Genomic DNA, 25436 nt, shown 5'->3' on the forward strand with positions numbered 1-25436 from the left:
ACCCTCTACTCCAAAAATGCCTACTGAGAGGAAATACTTCCTTAGGACTGAGAAAGACAGTCATGCTAGCATGCGTCCAAACCTAACATGCTGGGGCAAGTCAGTGAGAAAAGCAGGAGAGGACACACGCACACAAGTGGTAAAGGGTGAAGGTTTTAATAGTACCCATCACAACTACAGGAAAGCAAGAGTTCTTTTTTTTAGGAATACAGTCGTCCTTCATTATGTGCGGGGAATTGGTTCCAGGAATCGCCTCAGCTACCAAAATCCGTGGATGCTCAAGTCCCTTATATAAAATGGCGGAGTACCGTCGGCCCTCTGAACCCGAACCAACAGAGGTTGGAAGGTCTTTGAATCTGCGAATTTGGAGCCCGAGAATACCAAGGGCCGACTGTACACCCAGTCAGGACTTAGCCGCATATTACGCCTTAGAGCTTAATCCAGAAAGTGGGGTGGATGGTGGTCTAATGAAGCCGGCATGCTTTAGTTCAACACACGCTTATGTAAGCGCCTGCTGTGTGTCCAAGGAAGTGTGTGCGTATGTGTGTGTGTGTGTGTGTGTGCGCCCATGAAAGAATGAGAGAGACAGAGGGTGGAGGAGGGGGAATTTGTGGTTGGCATGCACCCAGTCCCCTGTAAACTAATCCTGAGGACAGAAATGGAACGCAGACCTACACACAGATGTCTCATTACCCAAGGAATCAGGAGTCTTTCGATATGCTTCCGACTTCAGCCTCCTCCCACCTTGCTGCCATGCGGATGCGCTGTGTGTAACTGGAGAGGGAGATATGGGATGAGGCGCCTTGTCATAAACTCAATAGGGAATAAATGTCAGCTGCTCCTTGGTAGAGTCTACTTCACAGGGAAAGTGGGACCAAGACAGTAGGTCTAGCTTGGCCCTTCCGAATCTAGGCAATTAACCCAGGCTGGCCTTCCAGACTCAGGGAATCTAAGCCTCTCCATCAAGGTCAAGTCTGTTACCTCCATCACTGCAGGTCCTGGAGTCGGAGGCCAGGCTGTCCGTGGAGCCCGTGGTGAAGCTGACGTGGACGCCCCTGAAGGATGGGCTGAGGCTCTCAGCAGAGCCCTGGCTCACCTTCTCCAAATCAGAGCTGCTCTTGTTCATTTTTAAAAGGTGCCTGGAAAATGTAGAAACAAATGATAAAAGTAATTAATTTGGTTTCTATTCAAAAACCAGCTGATGGATTATGAACCTACTATGCTCCTGAAGCCTGATCAGTGCCAGTAAGTTTTAAAAAAACAATTTGGGGAAGAGAGAACAGGGACTCTTCTGAAACCTTACGCACGTGAATGGCAGGAGATTTCTCAAGCACGGTTAAGGAGAAGTGAGTCTATTAAATTTAGAAAAGCACCAAAATCATGATTTGGGAGGAACTGCCTTCATATTCTGGCCCCGTCTGCCAAAACATTTACGTCATCTACTACATTCTATGTAACATCTCTACAAAGAAAAACTGAACATTATCATACAAGCCAATGTATAGAGATACACAGAGATTGGGTAGGTTTTGCAAGATCACAGGACAAGGGAATTGCAAATTCAGACCAAAAACAAGAGATTTCTTTTGTGCCTGATACCCTCTTGACATAGCTTCAAAGGGTCTAGCTTATTCCTTGGACTTAAGGTCAATTTTAACCAGACATCTAGTGCAATGTTTAGATGGAACCATGTTAACATAACCCTTATTCCAGAACTATGGAATGAATCTGCCCTTAGGCTTTCTATGAAATCTTTGATTGCATCTCTAAGATAGCACGACCGATACATCAGGGACAGGAATACCAAGTTCAAGAAAAAAGAACTCGCCGTGGAGAAGACGGTTCCATTATTAAGTGGAAGGTTTAGCTTATTGATTTCTCTTTCCCTCTTTCCAAGGACTACATGAATATTCACTCTGACCTGACATTTCCCCCACGCAGCCGGACAGACCACAATCAATCCAGCCCTTTTCCCTGTTGGTGGTAACCCAGATTTGTCTGAACTGATATTTCCTGATTACATGCCTGCTCCCACTACGGCAGATCTATATCTCAATATCTGCTGTAGGAAATACACAATACAGTATTGATTTGGCATCAGAACTGCCTCATTTAACGCACATGACCTTACAGCCAAGAATGTATCGATCATTCTCTGTGTTCAATATTGCGCAGCCCCGTACTGGTCCTCACAGGCACTGGAATCCCTTGTTCATTAACAGAAAAGTTTAGAGAAAGTTCGCTCCCATGAAATGTGCTCCCTAGAAACATGTCTGTCTCCCCACCTCCAACCCTTAGAACCAGATTAAAAGGACGTTTTAAAGCTGTTACACCTAAGTGTGACCGTGATGGCCATGTTACAACTAATAGTATTCTTTATATTTCAATGTCACTGTAGGGACCGTGGGGATGTCAAATCTTTTGGAAGTGCTACGGCAGTATATTATCTTTATTTTACCCTCTGGCAAAATATAATCATAGAAAGTTTCATGAAATATTTTTATCCTCATCAAATCCATCAATAATGGCTTTTGCAGATGAAGCCAAGATATGAAGCTGTGAATAACGACAAGTCCTCAGTCTAGGAAAAAAGCCAGATCTATGGCAATCCAACTACGCTGCCCTCTTCAAAGTGGCCCCTGGAGTCTCTTGGTTTTCAGGCTCAGAAAGCTGCCAAGGGAGAAATTCCAGCACCATAGCTGCTGAGCTGGTGCAGAAAAACACTAGATGAAATGTATATAAATAGATGAAACTAAGAAGTACATAAATGTGTGTATGTATGAGTATATACAGATACACATACGCACACATACACATAATTATTTAGTATAACAGTGAAGCATAAAAGAAAGAAAAATGCGCAGTGCCAGATGCAAAGGGAACAATGATTTTCAAATGACTCGTAGTGAATGAATGGCCAGGTCAATTTCATGAGCCAAGGCAGTTTACCGACTAGCAGTTTATTTTAATAAGAACAGACGAGAAAAAAAATATGAAAATATAGAGTGAGGATTTGTGAAACCTTGTTTTGTGGAATTTTTGTTTCGTGTGTGTATGTGTGTTGGATCACAATATTAAATATATTCCTTTAAAATATATTTTAAAAACCTGGTTCAAAAAAGGTTAAATAGGGATAGACAAACTGTTCCTTAAAGGCCAGATGGTAATATTTAGGCTCACAGATCATATAGTCTCTGTTGCAAGTATCAACTCCGCTGTTGTAGCAGGAAAGCAGCCATTATATGTAAACAAATGGGTACGTTTTCCAGTAATACTTTATTCACAGACATAGATGGCTGGCCTGTGGGTGGTGGATTACTGACTCCTGATCTATTGATAGAACAGCCTTATTCAACAGAAGTATAATGCAAGTCATATATCTATACATGTATATATATATATAAAATTTAAAAAATTTTAGTAGCCAAATTATAGATGAAATTAATTTTAATAATGTATTTTATTTCACAAAATGCATAAAAATATTCTCATTTCAACATGCAATGAATATAACATTATTAATGAGATATTTTATATATTTTTTTCATTCTAAGTCTTCAAACTCTGGTATGTATTTTATATTTACAGCACATTGCAATTTAGGCTCACCACATTTTAACTAGTGGCTATTACAGTGCAGATCTAGAGAAACTCATGCATGGACAAGACTGTTCACAGTGTTACTAACAGCAAAAACAAAATCATAAACAGTCCAATGTCCATCAATAAAGGAGTGGATACACTGTGGTAGAGTCTTGTAATGGAATACCACATAGCATTCAAAAATAAATAAACTTGATTTTAAGGTACCAGTATGAAAATTATTCTTAAAATGTTGAATATTAAAAGTAGATTGCAAAAGGCTCATGTAAAGTGTGATACCATTTATATACAATTTAAAAACACATAATGATGCTATGTATTCTTTATATATTACATATATGTGGTAAAATGGAAATAACTTCATCAACTTCAAGATAGTGATGACTCTGGCAAGGGGAAATTGAAATGGAAATTGGATGGACAGGGATCTTCCACTGTACCTGCAATATTTTATTTTAAAAAATCCAAAACAGGTAACAAAATGTTAATATTTGAAAAATCTTAGGGGGACACATGAAAGTGAGTTAAATTGTTCTTTGAACTTCATCGTTCGCTTGAAATACTTGATAAGTTGAAAATGAACACAGAAATGTTCATTTCTAGAAAGAAGGAAAGAAAATCACTAGGGCCTGAATGAGTCCAGGATGGCCATTCCTGTTGACCTGTTGCTGAGCCTCTGAAAGGCAAGGAACACAGAGATGACCCAGTGAGATTTCCATCAGTCCCCATGGGACAGACAGGCTCTATGAGGATTGGTTCCGCCACAGAATAGCCTCATGGATGGAAAAAGTTATTTCTCAGTCCTAACAACTCGCCTGAGACTGTGGGTGTTAATTTTTCTGCATCTAGTCACTATGAGAAGTCATAGCTGTGAAGCCCACCAAGTGAATGCAGACAAAACCAGATTATTCCTGTGGTTGCAGGATAAATTCTCAAATGCAGACTTTGGTCAATCTTAGTACAAGCCACAAGTGGAATTTTCACGTTTCCACGGCTTCTGGGGATATTACTACTGTTTCTCTACCAAAAAAGCTCAGGAAGCCCAGGTTCCCGCCCAGTAACAAAAACCCAATAGGCAGTTGGGATGCTTAGATGTAAATAAGGAGGAAAGGGGTGACCCCTTCTCTTAAATCTGTCATATGAACTGCATCAAATATCTTCCACCTTGGAAACCTGTATGAACTGCTGTCTTAGAGAACTGCCACTTTAATTATTGAATGAACAAAAACACACCAGATTTGAAAACGAAAGGGGAAGCTGGCCATCAAAGCAGACTGACAATCACATTGTTTTTGTATCTCCAGTCTGTGTGTGCAGTAGATTTCTTAAGAATCCCTGCAAAAGGCTTAACATTCCGAAGGTGACTTTTCTGAGCCCTAATGGATTGTTCTGTCAGATGCAAGGCCAAGGTCAATCCGAATGTACTCAGCAACGCATAACAAGACTATACTTATTCTTTTTTACAGGCACTTTTCCCTCATTAATGATAGTTTGATTTGCCTTTCATAAAACCAGTGCAAACCATCTATAAGATGAACTGATGTCATGTGATTTAAGGAAGTGGCTTCATGGGCCCAAAACCACATCTCGTCTTTCCTCTCTGGGTGGCAAATAACTCTTATCAGCTGCAGCGAGAGAGCCCGGCCCGCACAGATGTCTTTGCTCCGCGCTGTGATAAATGACTTGCTCTTGCTCAGACTTCCTTCCCTGCCTCCCCACGTTGATTAGACACAGTCACAGGAGAGCAGCGTGAAATACACAGCCAGTGGCACAGCGTCCTTAGAGACCTGAGCCCTGCAGCTGCTGCCCGGTGTTTGCAGAATGGCTTTTCCCCCCATTGTCCTTGGAGAAAGAAGCCTTGCCAGAGTTTTCTCCATACTGTATTAGTAGAAAGCTGCAAAAAATAATAATAATCCAGCCGGAAGAGCCATCTGCCAGACTTCCTCATCTGTAGGAAAAAAGCCGAGTCTAAAAATACCCCCTGAGTTTTCAGAATGTCCAAAATTTTTAACGGATACTGGACCCCAGTGTGGGTCAGAGATTGTATCTCGAACTTCACATGGCTGCTAGAATCCTCATACGGCAGCACAACTTAAAGTGTGACAGAGGCACATTTTCATTCTCACGGCCAACTTTGGTTTAGTTCACATCCATTTGGTTGAAAACTTTTTGCTTCTGGAGCAGGAGATATGAAAAGTCACATAATGCCAGCATGCAGTTTTAGACTAGCTCTCCAGACCCTGGTACACAATCCCACCACCCAGTCTTTGGATTGGGCAAGTTCACTGCTAAGTTTAGCCTTTTGGAGAAGCCCTTGCGGGTAGCTCTGAAAGCACAAACACGTTAGAAAACTCTATATACCTTGTTTACATTACCAAGAAGTGAAAACAGACTGGTTTAGATGCGAATAAATCAAGTCATGCCTAAATCAAAGAACGAGAGCCTCTTACCATCCCAGACTCCAGCCTGCGGTGCTGTGATCATCCGCATGGCCCCCCAGAGCCTGGGGATGGGCCGTGCCAGTGACCGTGGGGTCCCGTGGAGCAGCCCTGAGGATAAAGGGTCAGCTTCAGAGGCGGCTGAGAGTGCCCTGTCAGACCGCTGTGAATTCACCAGCTCAGAGCTCTCCGTTTCCCCTCAGTTCCTCTCTGACTTTTCTATAAAATGCACTTCCTGCAAAAGCACAGGAAAATAGGGACGGCTTTGCCTCTGTGACCTGCAGCTTTCAATCTCCAATTGTCCTGTTGGGCTGCATCATTAGAAGCAATTCAAATACCCTCTCAAATACACTCGGTTTCACCCCATTCATTCTCTACTATTTGGCCACATCCTAAAGTCAAAATCCTTCAATGATTTGAGCTAAAACACGGGGTTTGCTTGGTGAATAAGAGCACCTCGTTTTTATTTATCTTATGCCTGTAGGACCTGCAGTGCATCCCCCATCCTGTCTCTTCTGACTCTCAGATTTTCCAACGAATAAATATTGACTGCCTGCTGCGTGCCGGGCACTGTGTCAGGTCTTGTGCATACAATAGTGAGTAGAGGTGACACCGTCCCTGCTTCAACAACCCTTCCCTGGTGGCACAGTGGTTAAGAATCCGCCTGCCAATGCAGGGGACACGGGTTCGAGCCCTGGTCCGGGAAGATCCCACATGCCACGGAGCAACTAAGTCCGTGCGCCACAACTACTGAGCCCGCACGCCTAGAGACCGTGCTCCGCAACAAGAGAAGCTACCACAACGAGAAGCCCACGTACCACAACAAAGAGTAGCCCCTGCTCGCTACAACCAGAGAAAAGCCCGCGCGCAGCAACGAACACCCAATGCGGCCCAAAATAAATAAATTAATTAATTAAAAAGCACATTTATCTACAACCTGGTAGATAAATATTGATCAATCTCCTTTCAAAAAGTATATACAGGGTTCAAGCCACATCTTCCAAAAAGATCTGCAGCCTTGGGGCAGATCATCCTGACTCAAAATCTTTCCAAAATTCTACTCTCATAATGATGACCAACCCTGAAGAGCCCTACACGGAGCTCTTGTAAGTATTCTTGACCTTGGCAGCCATACTAGATCAGCTCTGGTCCTCTATGGTGACAGAAACACACACCCTGGATTTTCTTTGACACTCCCTATTTCAAATATTTCCCCACACGGTCTGTACATTAGAACATATGCCTAGTTTTTAGTTTGGAAAAAAATTATCACCATTTTGGTTAATCAGTACCTATTACTTATGCTCATATATACTTTGCTCTAATGGGGCTAGTCTCCCACTGTCCGCAAAGCACCCTGCATTCCTGTCCTTTCCCCACCTTGGCACAGAGGAAAACATTCTCTCTCCCCTTCAAACCTTTTCCATCCCCAAGACCTAGCAGCAGGATCACTCACCTAAAAAACCCTTCCTAAACCATCTCAATCTTCTCTGACTGGTCTCTCCCCTCTGGAACTCACACCAAACAGTCTGATTCACATCACTAAGCATTTGGTTATAAATCCTGGTTAGATTACTCTGTTTCATGTGAAATAGGCTTGTTGCCACCACAATTATAAACTGTTTGAGGAGCTGTGTCATAGTCAGGACATGCTGGAACACAGAGTAATTATTAAATACTTCTTGATTAAGTTTATCTGCCTCTGTTTCAATAACTGGGAGGCATCTAGGAGGATAAATGTTTCCTTTAAGAAAAGAATTACACTTGCCCAGCTACACTTGCCCAGCAAAACTTGCAAAAGGGGCAAAACTTGCAAGAGGCAGGGACACTGAGTAAACAACAGCCCTCAGCAAAGCTGGACCTTTCTCATATCTACAAAATATAACAGTCCCAAAATATCCTGAATTTACACAATCTTGCAGTTAAAAAAATTTTTTTTTCAAGAGATGGGATGAGAAAGGCAGATAGCTACACCAGAAAGGTTCTTATTGTTTTTATCTTTAGTGCTCTTTGATGACGATGCTATGGAAGTTATTTTGCAAGTGTCTAAGTGCCAAATGAAGGAACTAAAGGATCCAGTCTGCTCTGGGGCAGGTTTCCCCGCTGATTTATTAGCATGTATAAAGATAGGAAATCAGTTTCATTTTGGGTCAGATGACCTTTACGGTCCCCACGGTGCAGACTGGTTAATTTGCATTTGCAGTTAATGCACTGGTGACTGCTGGGGCTCTTCAAGCTGAAAAAGCCTTTGGTTCAACCCAAAAATGAATGTGCTTTGCATTCAGTGGAAACCATTTAAAAACAGAAATAAAGCCTTTTTTTTTTTTTTTCTTGCGGTATGCGGGCCTCTCACTGTTGTGGCCTCTCCCGTTGCAGAGCACAGGCTCCGGACGCGCAGGCTCAGCGGCCATGGCTCACGGGCCCAGCCGCTCCGCGGCATGTGGGATCTTCCCAGACCGGGGCACGAACCCGTGTCCCCTGCATCGGCAGGCGGACTCTCAACCACTGCGCCACCAGGGAAGCCCAAGCCACGCTTATTTTTAAAGATAGTGGTAAGCGCGCCTGTGCACGCACGCACGCACGCACGCCTGCACCTACACACACATCTCTAGGTTACTAGTTAGCTAGTATAAAAATGGATGAAAATGCTTAAATTGGTCAAATGGAAATCTGGAGCCATTTGCCCTGACTATACACAGATATACTTTGGCGTTGAGAGACACAAATGGTTTTAAAAGATGACCTTTCCTGTCTTGGAAAATCAGTCTCTTATTTGTGGCCGCAAGTCTGCATGGCTGTGTCCTTCCCCAAGGAGGTTCTGGTGCAGGAGTGAGAAGCGCAGATGTTTGCAACTACCAAGCGTGGGGAGGTTTCAGCTAAGGCTGAGGATGGGGAGACCAGCTGTTGACAGCAAGTAACAGAGTACGGAAGAACACAGCGGCTGGACGCCATCACCTGGTCCACTACGCTTACACCTCCAATCCCATCACCTGAGAACAATAAGTCTTCAACTCCTGGCCTGTTAAGCCAAGGTGGAAGCTCTTACATCTGTTCACACAGGGGCAGATGGGAAAGAAGACGATGAATAACCACTGGAAGTAAAGACTGAACAACTGCAATCCACAGAGGGGCCCCTCCCACCAGCTGCCCTGCCCACAGGCCAGCATAGCGTGGAAGGACCCTCTGGAGCCTTTGGGAACAACAGCAATGTAAGCATTGGAATAGCTTCCCAGACAGATTTCAGAGTCACCCAGGAAGGCCACTGATGTAGTTAAGAGCATGAACACTGGGGCTCCGCTGCCTGCGTTTGGGGTCCTTGCTCCACTGCTTACTGGCTGGGTGTCTTGGAAAAGACGCTTAATCTCTCTGTATAGCTTCCCATCCATAAAATGGAGGTAACAATACTACTTACCTCATTGTGGGGAAGGAGAGTGGTTAGGAAGATTCAATGACTTAATATTTAAAAAGCGCTAAAAGCAGCACCAGGTACATAGAAGGTACTGGTTATACAGAAAGATGGGTGGATGATGGATAGATGGGGAGAGAGACAGAGAGACTTCAGCAGCCTCCAGCAAACCCAGCAATTCTTTCTGCTACCTGGATAGAAGCAGAAAATGGATGGGCTAGAGATTTCACTCTCTTGGTACTTTGAAGAGACCCAAAAAAGAAAGTTCATCAGGGTGATTCTTTGAGGACATGCATTATTCTAAAATAACTAGGAAGAGTTGACTTGTCTGTCATCCAGACCTCAGTTTGAATCTACACATTCAAGAGCCTGATAAACGGTAGTGTAGCTCCAGGTTCAGGGGCTGACGTAGTCTTCAGATGACCAGGTAGCTTAGCGCCATTACACAAAAATTTAGAAACAGAAGACCCTCTTTTATTATATTAGCCTGCCTCCCCGCTGTAAAAAAAGAACCTCCCATGATTCCTTCCCCCTTCACACCACCTCCCCACCCTCTAGCACACAGAAGACTTCCAGTGATGGACTGAACTAAAACTGTACTGGGTTGTTGCTCACCAACCTGGGAATCGCCGCTGTTCTAGTCCTGACCTATTCCTGTTGGAATCAATCCACCACAATGATCTCTGCCTGGCCAGAATCTTTTTGTTTCTAGACTACTGATTTTGGCAACCCTGCTTTCAGAATGATCTTTCCCTCCTTCTCTTGACTCAGCAAATGCTTCAAGTCCACTTTGTTGGCCCAGCTTCTGAGCCCAGCTATTGGGCTTAAGAAATCTGTACGTATTTATATTAGATTTCATTCCTACCCTCCTGACTCGGGAGATTCAGGCTATTTGTAACTAAGCTCCTAGGATGATCTACTTCTCTACTCTCCACTTTGGTCCAGCCTGTTGCCTAATAAGGATAAGGTTCCCCTCCTACTCCTGGGTCAGTTTGTCAGCACCCTCTTACCTGCTCCCCAACAGCTTCATCTCCTGTCCACAGACTTAGCTGAACCCTCCCCACCCCAGGTAAGGGTTCTGGTCACCCAATTCCAACATGGGATGGTGTGCTCCCCACGCCATCAATTCTCGGACGCCAGCTGGGTGTTCTACCATTCAACTCAATTCTGACACTATCTACCCAGAGACAGCATCAGGTTCCACAAGGTTAAGGGCTCAGTCCCACAAGACCGCCCTCTGTTGCAGATGACCGGCTAGGGTTAGACAGGTTGGAGGTTCCAAACTGGCTGCAGAAGCTCACAGAGAAACATTTTACTTAAAATTAAAAGCACATGACTCAGGAAGAGCCAGATGGAAGAGATGCCTCGGGCAAGGTATAGGGAAAGGGCAGGGAGCTGCCACGCCCTCTCCCAGTGCCCCACAGGCCACCTGTGCCACTTGCTTCACCAACCTGGAAGCTCTCTGAAGCCTGTCCTTTTGGGTTTTTATGGAGGCTTCATTACATTAGGTATGCATGACTGATTAAATAATTTAAATCATCGGCCACTGGAGACAGATTCAACCACCAGTCCCTCTCCCCTCCCTGGAGGTGGTAGTGGGGGGTAAGACTGAAATACCGACCCTAATTACATGATTGGTTCCCCTGGCAACCGGCTTCATCCTTAGGTGGGGTCCAAAAGTCAGCTCATTAACATAATAAAAGACACCTTTATGGCTTTCAGCACTTAGGAAATTCCAAGGGTTTTAGGAGCTCTGTGCCAGCAATGGGGAGGAAGACCAAATGTAGATTTCTTATTATAAATCAAAATATCAAACTAGGTAACTCCAAACATCCTCAGTCTTCACTAGGCAGCCCAGTGCTTCTCTAGGAAAGCACAAAACCGTGCAGACTGGGACCACAATTAACGCATGCTTCCTGACCAGCTAGCTCTTGCGGCTCCCTGGCCATCCTTTCACTGGACCTCCCATTCTCCAAAGCAAGACTGCTGTTAAGTATTTCGTCGCACACACATTTTACTTTTCTGTTTCCGTAGAGGTGAATACCTGGGTTTGCTCCAACTCCCTGCTACTGTAAGCAATGTTGTAAAGATCTTCACTGGGGCTTCCCTGGTGGCGCAGCGGCTGAGAATCTGCCTGCCAATGCAGGGGACACGAGTTCGAGCCCTGGTCTGGGAAGATCCCACATGCCGCGGAGCAACTAGGCCCGTGAGCCACAACTACTGAGCCTGCGCGTCTGGAGCTTGTGCTCCACAACAAGAGAGGCCGCGACAGTGAGAGGCCCGTGCACTGCGATGAAGAGTGGCCCCCACTCACCGCAACTAGAGAAAGCCCTCGCACAGAAACGAAGACCCAACACAGCCAAAAATAAATAAATAAACAAAATTTTTTAAAAAAATTAGAAAATTAAAAAAAAAAAAGATCTTCACTGTATATGCCCCTAATTGGTCTGTGTGTGTTACCCTAAGGCATGGCTCAGGAATGAAGACCATGGGGACACAGTGTGGTCTCATACTTAATCGTCCGGAGTAATTCGTTTTAGCTCCACTTACACCAAGTCCTCAATACTGGGTGATTGAATGACTATCAACACCAAGAAAGTCTCAGACTCTGTACTGTTGGAAGAGTCTTTCATTAGCTTTCCCTGCTTTCACAGGAAGCGCAGACCAGTATTTAAGGTAGGCCAAGAAGCTGGATCAAGGGGCTGGATTTAGGATTTACTGCACAGACAATTCCCTGTTTCAAGAGAACACAAATATAGAGAAGGCATTTTGAGAGATTTGAAGGCAGGTCACCAAGTAAACATAACAGATCAGTGAATATTCCTGTCCTGGTTTTCTTCTACTTTCTTACCTAGGAAGATGCGTTTTGTCCTCACGTTGAACATTTTTATTAAAAAGATGGCTTTGGGCTTCCTTGGTGGCGTAGTGGTTAAGAATCCGCCTGCTAACGCAGGGACACGGGTTCAAGCCCTGGTCTGGGAAGACCCCACATGCCACGGAGCAACTAAGCCCGTGCACCACAACTACTGAGCCTGTGCTCTAGAGCCCGTGAGCCACAGCTACTGAGCCCACATGCCACAACTACTGAAGCCCACGCACCTAGAGCCCGTGCTCCGCAAGAAAAGAAGCCACCGCAATGAAGAGTAGCCCCCGCTCGCTGCAACTAGGGAGAAGCCCATGCACAGCAACGAAGACCGACGCAGCCAAAAAGAAATAAATAAAAGAAATAAATTTATTAAAAAAAAAAAAAGATGGCCTAACTTGCCACCAGTCAAAAAGACTTGGAAAAATTATATGTAATATTAATTATGAAAACAATAATTTGTCTTCAATTTCCAAAATTTAAATTTATATTATAATATTTAATTTCCAATTACAAAAACTATTCCTCCAAAAGATTCTGACATACCTCCTAACCCTTAGCCCTCAATCTGGGACACAGAAAGTCAGTGCTATAAGTCAAAGAGGGTGAGGCTAAGTGAAAATTCATTGTTTAATGAGATTTAAGGACCGAAAATGTAAATTTAAGGTCTATAAGGAGAAATAATACTTTAAATATTGGATACTAGGCTTAACGGTAACTGTTTTTTACTAAAATAGAGTTCCCAAAATGCATGGAATATTCATAATCACTCATTAAACTTCACAGAATATTCACAGTCACTCATTAAGAGAAAACCAAACATTTTGGCACAATAGTCTGAAATTGAGGCTGTAATCAGAAAGGAAGACCATCTTCTGCAAACTCTTTGCTTTGGGCCATGTGGGCTGGACAGACCACACACCCCTCCCAGGTATGAACTTTTAAATTAGTATACGAAACAGTTATTGACCACCAATGATTTTGCATCACCGATGGTAAACTTTAGATTCTGAAGCTGGATTGGCAAGCAGCTGGCACACATGTCTGCACTCCCCCCTCGTATAACGTGCAGACAGTACTGATGGATGATGGCAAGCTCTCCTGCAGGGTGGGCACGTGGCCTCACTGTTTTCCATGAAGAGCTGCAGACTGGTACTCCAACTGATTGCAGCTGGTGTGGAGGATGCAACCTAACTTGTGGTGCGAGAATATGCAGTCACAAAACCCTCCTTTTGATCTGCACACATTCGTAAGGATTATTTTAAGTGACCTCCTCACTATGACTGATTTTAACATTCCAAGGACTCTTCTTCCCTTTCTTCCTGATCTTCAAGGTCTTATTACTAATTAATGTGTCTATTTATCTCAACCATTCATGGTTTTATCCAAGGTGGCTGCATTTTCATTCATTTTGACTGTCTACAGAGCTCCTGAAGTCAGGAGCCATTCTGGAGGGTTTCTACAACTCAGGGACATATGGTGCACACACCGCCAATTATGGGCCTAAAACACAAGTTTTAAACTCTAGGGAAAATTTTTATAGCACGTGCATAAGTGGGCACGAAACGGCTAAAAACCAAACCGACAGGAAGTCAGGGGGATCATTTGATAGTGACAGATACTGAAATTAACTGGAGAGTAAAATATCTGAGTAAAAAGGGAAGGATTTTTTTAAAGTAGTCTTTAATCTGGAACTTCCCCTTTGCCCCCAATGGAGAACACTTGTTTATATAAGTCTGCCTGTTAAAAAAGTACAGAGAATAAACTGTCCAGGGCATCAGACAAAAGTGGAAGCAGGGGATTTTACAGAGCTGTATGGGAACTGCACGAACACCCTTAATACCCAGCATTTTTAGGGATCTGCTCAAAAGCCAATAGAAAGAAATAATGAGCGATTTTAGCACAGAGGATGAAGACTCTCATCTTAAACTCTGAAAAGTATTAGCTGCAGAAATGGCTGCTGAGGAGTCTCTGTAGTTGGTCTATCTACCCTGATAGAGGGAAACGCAAGCCTTTTCATGATCGCCAAACAACAAATTTCTTGCACTACAAATAGAGAATAGAGGTGTGAGTTCCACACCTCAAAGGTAGGCTGGCTATTCTAGGAACAAAGTCCCTTTGATCACTTGATGGGCAGAGGGGGCTTGATCATATGGCCCATGCTTGTGTTTCCCAACCCACCTCGGAAAGCACGGAAAATCTATTCTCAGAGAAATTAAACCACACCCTAGAATTCCTTGCAATTCATGGGTGGGGAAAAAATGTCCTTAGGTGATTACTGCCTGAAAGGAACATTCTTGTGGCAAGAGAGGGCTGGGCTCCACACACCTGCTCAGCTTTAAAAAAAGAGCAAATGTACAATCGTTGGAGAGTAATTAATCCATGAAAGGATGCATTGTGCCCTCATGGTGTTTGCCCACCTTGAAGCATTAATAATTATTAACTTCAGTTTCTTTAACTCAAGGCGACAATGTTCTATTGAGCAAGGCTGGCCACAGAATTATAATGGGGTGTCCAGTAAAAAATAAGGCCAAGATCTGTAGTTCCCTCTGGCCTTTCTTCCCCCAATTCAATAATCTTTTATTGAATACCTACTATGTCCCAAGGTATCCTATGGGAAAGTCAAAGGAAAATGTATAAAACGTGGTTCCTGTACTCCCAAGAGTTTACAAGCTTTCAGAGAGATATGAATATGAATCCAGTTTAGTTCAAGACACTGCATTAGCTGCCAAAACAGAGGCAAGAAAAGAGCACTGGGGCCACCCGAAACCTGGGTGTCAGAAAGATACTTTGATACAAGTATTTAATGATGCTACTTGTTCCTTTTCCAATATTTCTTCATGCGCAAAACATAAAGTTAGGTGCTTTGGGCCATAATGAAATAAACAGGGTATGGCCTCTGCCTACTACTGTCTATTGGATAAAAATTTCTTGAGCATCTACACGTGCCCGGCATCAAACAGGATATTTTGGGATGACAGATGGTTAAGCCTGCTTTTCACCTTCAAGGAGCATCTGGATTTTTTTTTTTTTTAATAAATGGTTATGTATATGCTGTACTATGTGTGATCTTGTATCAGGTCAAAGGACCTTAAAGGAAGGACTATTTTTTCATTACTCCTGGACACCAAGCCGAGCTTACCTTGGCCTTACTGAATAGAACAAGGAATCTGGTGAGAGGCCAGATGCTATGGTAAACAGTCTCATCAAAAGCAATCAAAGCAGGAGTGAACCTTTCGTGGTCATTTTGCACATCTGCCGATTTCATTCATACCAACTCAACCCTCAGGGGCCTTAAGGGGCAGAACCCCAGTCACTGGCTTTTTAGCACCTTGTACAAAGTGTAACAGAAAGTAGGCAATTAGTAGATATCTGATGAATAAAATAAAGAATCTCTAATCCCTAACCTTCACCATGGATGCCTGCTCAAAAATGGAGAGAATATTGCAAATATTTCATATATATGAAAATCAGTGATTTTTAAAAAAATTACAGAATAGGAAGATAGGAATCAATTTGATTTCTCCCTGCTTCAGCATCACTAGATGTCCCATGTCAGGTTCTACCCACAAACTCATGGGAAGAGGCCAACTAGTAATTTCCCTCTGGCATGGAGCAGGGTATAAACTTGTATTGTTGATACACGTGCTTTGTTCTGTTTGCCAAACTTTGTGTGTGTGTTGAGGGGGGCGGGGTGTGGAAGGCAATTTCTCCCCCTGAAGTATGCCCAGTATTCAGTCTCCCCTGGACCGACTCGACCTCCAGCTGACTTAGTTTTGTCAAAAAGGCTAAACATAGAGAAGATTCTTGAAGCACATACAGTGCTTTCCAATACAAACTGTGATCTTCAGAATGCCACCCAGAAAAACCTGTTGTACATGAAGAGTGTGGGATTTCTTAGTAAATTGTTGCCATCCCATTGTAATCCACTACAGTAGAAAGGGCTTCAGGAATAAAGCATTTGGAGGTTTCATCAGATTGGATATGGGGTCTGGAGACAATGACCCATCTCACTCATCTGACTCCCATCCTCAAGGTCATGCTAAGAGATCATGTGATTGAGAGACCACACAATGAAGTCGTTTTGGTTCCTCTGGATAGCAACGTGGCCACTTCTGTGTGCAGAAAAGACCTCTATCTTTGACACCATCACCACCTGTCTGCTGAGAAGCCACGTGGAAGGGAGGGAGGGAGGGAAATTAGGAATGAACGAAAGTCCAGGACAGACTCAGTCTCTGCCCCCAGAATCCCTGCAGAGGAGGAGGAGAACTTAGTACTATTGGGTTAAAATTACAATAAGCATGAGTGATAACTTGAAAACAAAGTCATCCCTCGCTTTCTTGGGGAAACGTTTCTTTCTTTTGATTAGTCTCACCTGGGGCCAGACCATTTGGAAACTAAAACCCTATAAACCTGTCTTATTTCTCAGTCACCTGTTGTCCTCTAATTCCACCTCTGAGTTCAGGTCTACCAGCCTAATTTGGGGTTTCTTTGTGAAATGCCTGCTCTGCACTAATCAGATGATTTTCCCTCAACTGACCTTGTCATTCAAAAGCCATAAGTCATTTAAAACGCAGTTTGCATCCACAAGGAAATAAAAGGCAGAAATAAATTTGATTTTTTCGCATCTTAATTACTCCCCCAGGCACTGGCTGCTCTCATTAAACTGCCTTAAGTCTTGAACGTGACATTTAAACTAAGAAGTCCGCACTTCCTTCCTGCAGGTTTTCATTTTCTAACCAGCAATATTTGTTGACCCTCACCTTCCAACTCTGCTCTAAAGTGGAGCAGGGGTGACCCAGACTCAGTGGGGTCAGTCAGGCTGAGTAGGTGTGAGCTTGTACAGGTAGGAGGCTGCCTGGGCAGCAGCAGGTAAAGAAGGACCCAGGACCCTTACCTGCCCGGGAGGAGGGGTGGGCATATACTTAAACACCTCTAAATGGCTTTCAGGCATTAAATGAGTATTGAGAGCCTTCGTCCTACACGGCATTACAGCAAGAGTTTCCTCAGGAACCCTAATGGGAGTTTACAGAGGATGATATCTCAAAACAGACAGATAAGCTACTGCCAACCATTCAAAACAAGACCACAGGAAAGCCAAGCCACTCTCGACATCTATTTTTTTTTTCCCGCCAAGTGAGTCAGTTTTGTAAAACAGGACCGTAGGAGCATGATTCTTTCTTCTTCCATAATGGCCCAAGAAAGTAGGTGGATCTGCTTAAGTAAGTGTTAGTAAAGAGTAACACCACCTTGCATCCAGCAGCCCCCTTCTCTAGAGCTGTGAGTGTACATAATACACATCGTGACAGCAGGTATCGTTGTTCACAGGTGAGCTTGATCCTTAGAAACAGGACCCACTGAACAGATGACCCATGTGAAGAAATTAAGTTAACCTGGGATGTCGCTCAAAGACCTTCCAGCATTTCTCCATCTTGGAAAACTGACATCAGCCTGCAATAGTCACCAATGTGGTGCTGGTATCGGTCCTGGATCAACTGTGGGCTGCATTCTCATCAATACTCTGATGTGCCACCACACGGCTAGGTTTGAAGGCTGTGGGTTCCTGACACCCTCCTCAAAGGAATTCAGTACGTACAGTACCGAGTTCCAGAAACAAAAGTCAATTTATGGTCCTGAGCCTGCCCTCTTATCTCCTCATGGGAGAGATGTGATGATTCAAAAGAGAATGTTGGTAATGCTTGAAAAATCTTCCTCAAATGAATATATATATACTAGTTTGATTTATTTTAAATGGTACCAGATGCTCTTTTCTTTTTTCTGTGTTCCCTTACGCTAATTTTATTTCCTAGATTTTTCTCCCCAAAGTTCTGAAAATAAAAACTTTTTTTTAAGAGCTGGCACCTAGAACCTCTGAGATTCCCACCTGGTTTATGTTTTATATAATCCAGTGGTTTTGTCATAAAAAACTGGCCCCCAAACTTGATCGCAATCAACCCAGATGCTAACGAACATTCTACCTGAGTCACATTGTTACAGTGGGTGACCGGGGTTTCTCCAAACATTATGATTCTCACCAGGAAAGTTTTAGTTCCTTCCCCAAGGCTCAGGTGGTGTTCCTGGGATCGGGCCAGGCCCATTCCTACAGGGTGTGTGTGTCCCTGCCACTGTCAACAGCTTGGGGCGGCTTTTGCCTACATAACTAATCTCTGCATTGGATTCTGCTCATCTCACTCGAGAGCCTTTCAACAACGGGGTGCTGCAAATGTATTGTTATTATTAGCCCATTTTGGACAATGACTTGGAGTGGAGTTCACAGCGAGCGGCTTGCGTAAGATCACTTCACCTGCAGGTGAGACAGGCACAGCATGAACTCGATTTTCTGACTCCAAAGCCAGTGCTTTCCACCAGCCTTCCCAGGCCTGAGGCAGACAGATACAATGCCCACGTTTTACTCGCATGCCCTGCCTGCTCCCTAAGCCGGCTGATGTGCCCTAGGTGTTTGGAAGCATAGACTTTGGAAGCAGACTGCCACGTATGGCCGTGTGACCTTGGCAGGTTACTCAGCTCTTCCTATCTCTGTTTCGTCATCTGTAGATGGTAATTCCTCCTTCCTAGAGCTATTCTGAGCATCAAATGAGTTAATACGTCTAAGTCTCTTAGCTCCCTGCCTGGCCCATAGTAAATGCCATATAAATGGGAGCTCTTCTGAGCTGCCTCATTCATTTAGGGAGTGAAAACTGTAGCCCAAGAGCCTGCGGTCGCCCTACGATCTGGAGGATGGCTGTCTACTCCGCATAGCAGGCGCCCAACTCGATACCAGAATAAAGTAGCGGTGCCAGAAAAAGCCCACGTTAGAACGCATCACAGCCCGTGATGCTTTGATGTTCAAAGTCAAGTGTCACAGCCGCTTCCCCCTGCGGTCAGTTCCCCGCTTCTGACATCAACCTGGAGGCACATGAGCTAAAACAGAACCAACAGAGATGACCCGACTGAAGGAAAGTCTGTTCGGAAAGGCTGTCAGCTTTTGAAAAACAGCAGGTTGCTCCTTTCCCTGATAGGAATCAGTTCTGCTCTAATAGAGGGCCATTTTTACCCCCCAGAATTTGAACTCCATGCACAACTCAATACCTTAAAAAAGGCATTTGTTTTTCTTGGGCCTTTGAGAGGGACTTTAAACCGGACTTTAAACTCGGGCCTTTGAGAGCAGTGAAGCAGTGGAGAGAGCTTTCAGTTTCAGCATGCTACCATGAAACTACATATATATTTTTTTCTTTAAAAACCCACATCTGAGGGTTCCAAACCATGTGCAGCACCTCCTGCTACTCTGCTTTTGGCTCCAAAGCCTAATCGCCATCATGGTCCCAATTCAGGAGCCCTTGCTCCTTGGCCTCCCCATCTCGTTGCCTCTTGAGATTCTGTAGCATAGCCTCCTGGAGCCTTCTTTTCCACGTTTAAGTAAACGGGGAATTTCAGGATTTGGAGGGAAAAAGCCTGCTGAAGACACTTCAGAGGGACGGAGAGAAAAAAGAGTACCAGATTATAAGAGGACGGGCACCAGGAAAGAGCGACAGCTTGGCATTGCTTCTTGGAAAGACGCCTTCCGAATAGCCAATCCCAAGCAGGGCACTGCTTGTAGGCTTGTGTGCTGAGCCCCAAGTCACAGAAATTTACACAAAGGCACGAGGGCCTTTGGGCCGACACTGGTGCCCGGAGGTAGGGCTCTGAGCCTGGGCCTGATGGCTTCGGTACAGGTGGCAAAGACCAAGGTTTCTGGAAGAGGCCTCGGTCCTGCCAGACGAGCCCCGGAGTCGCACGCGCACACACACAACCGTACTCACCGTGACTTCGGAGGCGGCGGAGGAGGCGAGAATGCCTCGATCCCACTTTTGTCCTTGGGGAACTCAAAGGCAAACGAGGCCGATTTGCTCATCCCGGTCCCGGCTTTGCTCTTCGGCCCAGAGGCGCCGTCTGTGGGGCGGGGTCGGAGCCAGGTGGAGGAGCTGCATGGGCCCATGGGGCCACCGTCCACCCCTCTCCCCCAGCTTTGGCTCAGCAAGTCCTGCTCCACCTCCTCCTCTTCCTCTATCCGGCACTGGCGGCTCCAGGCGCCGGTCTGGTACCGGGGCCGCCTCTGGTCCGAGGCTGACGTGGCAGTGGCGGGCGGGGGGCCCCTGGCAGAGTCGCTGGCAGGGACACCGTTGGCCCGGCAGGAGGAAGCAGGGTCAGCGGGGCCCCTGGATGGAGGCTGGGGCCCAGTGACGCCCGAGTTGCCTTCGCTGAGGCTGGGCTGGGGGGAGGCCGATGGGGACACCGGGGACCCTGCGGGGCTACTCTTGGACAGTTTGGGAGGGATGGCAGGCCTCCCCTTGGGCGTGCTCTCACTGGCACCGTGATGGCGGCTCTCCCTCGAGCTGAGCCCCTGCCCAGCCGAAGGCTCCCCTTCGCCTGCCTCAGGGGCCTGGCTCAGGGGCCCACGAGGCCACTGCACCCCCACCGAGGAGTCAGGGCTGCTCAGGTAGATTGTCCGGTGGTCTTCTTCTGGGTGGGCCGCCATGACTGTGATGGTGGCCGCCACCTGGGGGGCCACCTCTGGGCCTTCCCTGTCCTGGCCCCAGCCAGACGTTGTTTTCTGAGCCCAGGTGTTAGCCATCCTCACCTGGCCCTGGCCCTGGGCAGCTGCCGCCTGTTCTGCCTTGGCCTGTGGCCTGGAAGGCACTGGAACAGCCTTCTTCCTCTTGGTGCTCTCAGCATAGATGGGTTCAGGCTGTGCAGTCTCCCCGGGGTGGGATGGGGCCTGGGGCTCCCCAGTCAGCCCCAGGCACCTGCTGGAGGCCACCCCGTGGCAGCCAGAGTCCTGCTGCTTCCCCGGCCCAGGTGCCTTCATGAGGGAGCAGGAATCACTCTCGTGCTGGGGGACCAAGGGGCTGCTGGCGCGGCTACTGGCACTCCCGCAGGAGAGGCCATCCGAGGAGCTGGCAGCCTCCGAGGTGAGGGACTGCTTCTTGGGGCCCAGGCGGGGTGGGTTCTCTGTCGGGCCCTGGCTGCGGCACTCCCTGGGGAAGCTCAAAGCCCGCCTCTCCTCCTCGGTTGGCTTCGAGCACATCCCCTGCTCCCAGCAGGCCGGCGAGCAGTCCCCGCAGCCCTGCCTGCGCCCGGAGTCCTCAGCCTGTGAGGCGTCCTGACCACCTGGGCTCCCAGGGCAGCAGTCCAGGATGGAGCAGTATTCTCCCCCTTCGCTGTCCCCTGAGGGCGAGCACCTTTGATCGCTGTCATCCTCCGAGGGCAGGGATTCCCGCAGGGGCTGTGCAGAGGGGTAGGGCCTGGGGCCCTTGTGGCAGCCAGAGGTCATCTCAGCAAAGGCAGCCAGTTTCTGGCGGAAGCTCTCCTGAGGGGAGGTCAGCTCTTGGTAGGGAATCGTGGATTTATCTTCTCGTCCAAGCTTCTCATCGGGGAGGCTCACTGGGTGGAAGGCGACACTCCGTTCCCCCCGGGGCTCTAGGCTGTGCAGGCCGACCATGGCATAGGCAGGGGGGCAGCGAGGGTGCCCCCCGTCTGCCGGGGCCAAGGGCCCAGCAGGCTTCTGGACGCCTCGGAAGCTGCCCAGGTAAACTACCGGCACATCTTCCTGCTTCGGGAGGGGGAGCTTGCCGGGGGCTCGTCTCCAGATGACCTACACAGCCCCAAGGTTAAAAGACTTACATTAGACCTTGTCAGAGAAAAAAGGAAGAGAGAGAAAGTGAGAGGGCAGGGCCATGACACTGTAAACTGTCTTCCGAGCCACCATGAAGCAGGCGGGCAGCGTGCCTACCCTCTAACCTCCCCACAGCCTTCTTGTCATCACTGGGGGCCCGTGGAGCCACTGGGCTTCCCGTAACCTGCACTCCTCACCCCCGTCTGTAATTCTTTTGGCTTAGGTCTGTGAGGTAGGGGGGGAAAAACGCCAAAGAATAACGTTTTGCCTTCTCCCTCGAAACTGCTGGACGAGATAAGTTCTCCCAAGGGCTTCGAAATAGAGTTTGGGGTTTTGTTTAATTTTTGCTTTGTGTTCATTAGTGTTTTGATAACATTGTCACAGCACAAAGAAAACAAAGCCATAAAGCTTTTAAAAACACTTTGGGGGGCTTCCCTAGTGGCGCAGTGGTTGAGAGTCCGCCTGCCGATGCAGGGGACACGGGTTCGTGCCCCGGTCTGGGAAGATCCCACATGCCACGGAGCGGCTGGGCCCATGAGCCATGGCTGCAGAGCCTGTGCGGCTAGAGCCTGTGCTCCACTACGGGAGAGGCCACAACTGTGAGAGGCCCACGTACAGCAAAACCACCCCCTCCAAAAAAAAACAAAAAAAACCCAAAAGACACTTTGGGTGGGTGGTGGTGGGGTCGGAGGGCAGCAGGGTGAGGGCCGCTCTCCGAGCTGGGTCTCAGCTCCCTTGCTTCGCTCTGAGCTGTGCTCTTTCTCCCAGTTACAGGCAGTGACCTCAGCCGAGGCTGCATAAGTGGCTGGACTAGTCGAGCTAGAGACAGCGATGTGGGGTGGTCATTCCCATCACTGAAATCACTGTCCCCTCCTCCTTCCCCTCTAGTCTCCCCTATCCCCAGTTTTAAAGCAGTCTCAAGGCAGGGTCAGCCTCTGGCTCCTTTCCAAGATGATTCAGAACAGAAAGAGTCCCTGGTTTACATCTGTGAAGGTCAAAGGTATCGAGAAAGGCCTGGGGAATGGTTGTAACCAGCTTCTGCAAAATGGGGCGGCTTTGAAGGGGACAGGAAGCTGAATGCAGCCCCAGGAGATGGCTCACCTTAGTCAAGCCTCCCTTGATTTAAAACTGACCTCTGATCTCACAGACGCTCACACACCCTTCCTGACCCACTCACTATGATATTTTAAGGAAAACTAGTTAAGTTCTTAGAATATGCCCTAGAAATGCAGATTCCCAGAAGACATGTCTAGAGGCAGCAGGCTCCATGTGCCCTTTAAATAATCACACCTTGGTCAAGGTCACCTGGGGGATGAGCGGAATGGTCTAAATCTCTAAGGATGTAATTGTCTTTAGTAATCCTAGATCAGAGCTGGAAAAACCCAAGCTCCCAAATTGGAAATATGAACACTGTCTGGGAGTTGGATGACATTATGGAATTACTGCTGACATTTTTAAGTGTGATAATGATATTTTTGTATAAAGACTTTATGTTTTAAAGACGTACGGACATGATGCAGTATGTGGGGTTTGCTTTAAAACCCCAGGTGGGGAAGGGAGGGTCGGGGCAGGGGTAGAGATGGAACAAGATTGGTCATGAGTTGATGATTGTTCAACCTCACGCGGCAGGGTGGTGGATGCATGGGATTCGTTAAGCAATTCTTGCTACTTTTGTATATATTTAAAATGATCCATTAAATAAAAAAATTTTTTTTAACTTTTTAGAAAAAGCTTCATTCTGGTGTGCCCTGATACAGTCTTCAAATGAACTTGGGGGGACTGCATTGATGGTTCTCAGCCTAAAGGGACAGAGAGAAAGGAGGGCAGAGAGAAAAGAGAGGGCGGTAGTTGGGAAGGAGCAGTTTTGGGGTGAGCCAACAGGAAGCCACCCTGCAGGAGTCCTGCTGGGACAGCCCTCCTTGGCCGCCCGCCAGTCACCGGTGTTACAACAGGAGCAGCCTCGTAAAAATACCACAAAAATACCACGGGGCTGAGTCAGCCTCACCTGCGCAACGTCGGCACTCACGCCAGCCTCTGTCCACCCATCGGAGGCGTCGGAGCTCATCATGGTGGGCTTCACGGCAATGGTGGGCTTGGAGTAGGGCGAGCTGCTCAGGCCTTCATCTTCCGGGCGGCCGCTCTCGGGCCTGGGGGGCAGGCGAGGCGGAGGGGGCAGGCTGCCAGCTCGGGGCTGGGGGCGGCCAGGTGCCGGCTGGTGGTCGGTGCGCAGGCAGAAGCAGTTTTTGCAGGACCCGGGCTTCCAGATGTGCTCCACAAAGTCGCTGCACGCAGACATTTTCGGGCTCTCGGGGTTCACTGGGATGGTCTGGTGCATCTTGAGCAGCAGGCGGGGCGCTGGTTCATCTTGCGCCTGGCTCCCTGCCGTGGTCTCAGGGGAGGCGGATGGGGCTCACAGGGTGGCTTCCTGGAAAGGCAGAACACTTGCCTCATCAGAGATCTCCCCTGCCAGAGGACGGGGGCATGATCAATTCGGGTCTGACGATGTGACTGGGGAGCAGAGCGGGGAGCAGGGGGAAAGGAGGAGAAAGAGGTAAAGATGAATATTCTATTTATTCTGAGACCCTCACCCATTTGTCATGAGGCTCTTAATCCCTTTCTAGTGGTGTGGCCTTAGAAAAGCCCTAAAAGCTAAACACAGCTCTGTTGCATGAGTAGAGAGCGTAAAAGACACTTCAGTCCCCTAAACTCCTGAGTGCTTGGAGGTTTGGGGCAGTTAACGGGGAGAAACCGCACAGGGCTGGCGATGAGAAGCTTGTGGCTGACCCATGCCTCCCCTGCTGCTAGGGGTCTCGAGCCTGGGACTCTGCCCCAGAGAAACAAGAACTACCAAGTAGGACAGCAGATAAAAATCGTGGCTTCTGGAAGACAAGCCACAATTTTTAACCAAGAACGATGTGTGTGGGGAGGCAGGCCTGGGCTCTGAAATCAGCACTGTAACCCATACTTGTGAGGATATGGAGACAGAAGTGGTGAGCAAGGGGGGAGGTGGGGTGCCGGCTGCCCCCCAGGGACCTTTGTCGGGAGGTCTGGCATCTTGGGAATTCGCCCTCCCCGGCCCCCCTTTCTTAGTATGCCTCATTCAATCCAGGGCTCAGTGAGATCAATACAGCCAGAGCTGCAGGGCCAGGGGGAAACCGAAAGAGAGATTCATGGTCACAACAGCCCTGTGGTCTAGGGCTGGTTAGGCTACAACAGAAGGAAGAGATGATCACAGTTATTTTCCCTACGAGGCCCCTGAAGGGGAGGCAGTGAGCTTGCTGAAAGAGTTTGTTGCCTCTGACAGTAAAAACTGAAGGCTGAGAGTTTGCACCATAGAATTCACTCAGTAAATTCACCATTGAGGGGGAACTCGAAGGGTTGCAGATTTTAACTAGTTAACCTGAATAACATCCATCAGGTAGCTGTCATCCCCATTTTACAGATGGGAAAAGAACGGCAGCGACATCAACTAAG

The 25436-nt window shown here is 47.0% G+C and overlaps 1 protein-coding gene across 1 annotated transcript in view; it reads right to left on the reverse strand.

The window, feature by feature from the left end:
- The window catches only part of LOC117310676 (inactive tyrosine-protein kinase PRAG1-like), a 47553-nt gene that overhangs the window by 18746 nt on the left and 3371 nt on the right, over positions 1-25436 (reverse strand). The window contains 3 exon segments of the mRNA XM_073799796.1: positions 982-1139; positions 20110-21941; positions 23968-24387. Coding sequence (XP_073655897.1) covers positions 982-1139; positions 20110-21941; positions 23968-24297 — 2320 coding nt within the window. The 5' untranslated portion in view covers positions 24298-24387.

This window comes from Tursiops truncatus, unplaced genomic scaffold, assembly GCF_011762595.2.
Source record: "Tursiops truncatus isolate mTurTru1 unplaced genomic scaffold, mTurTru1.mat.Y mat_scaffold_119_arrow_ctg1, whole genome shotgun sequence".
In the NCBI taxonomy this organism is placed as follows: Eukaryota; Metazoa; Chordata; class Mammalia; order Artiodactyla; family Delphinidae; genus Tursiops; species Tursiops truncatus.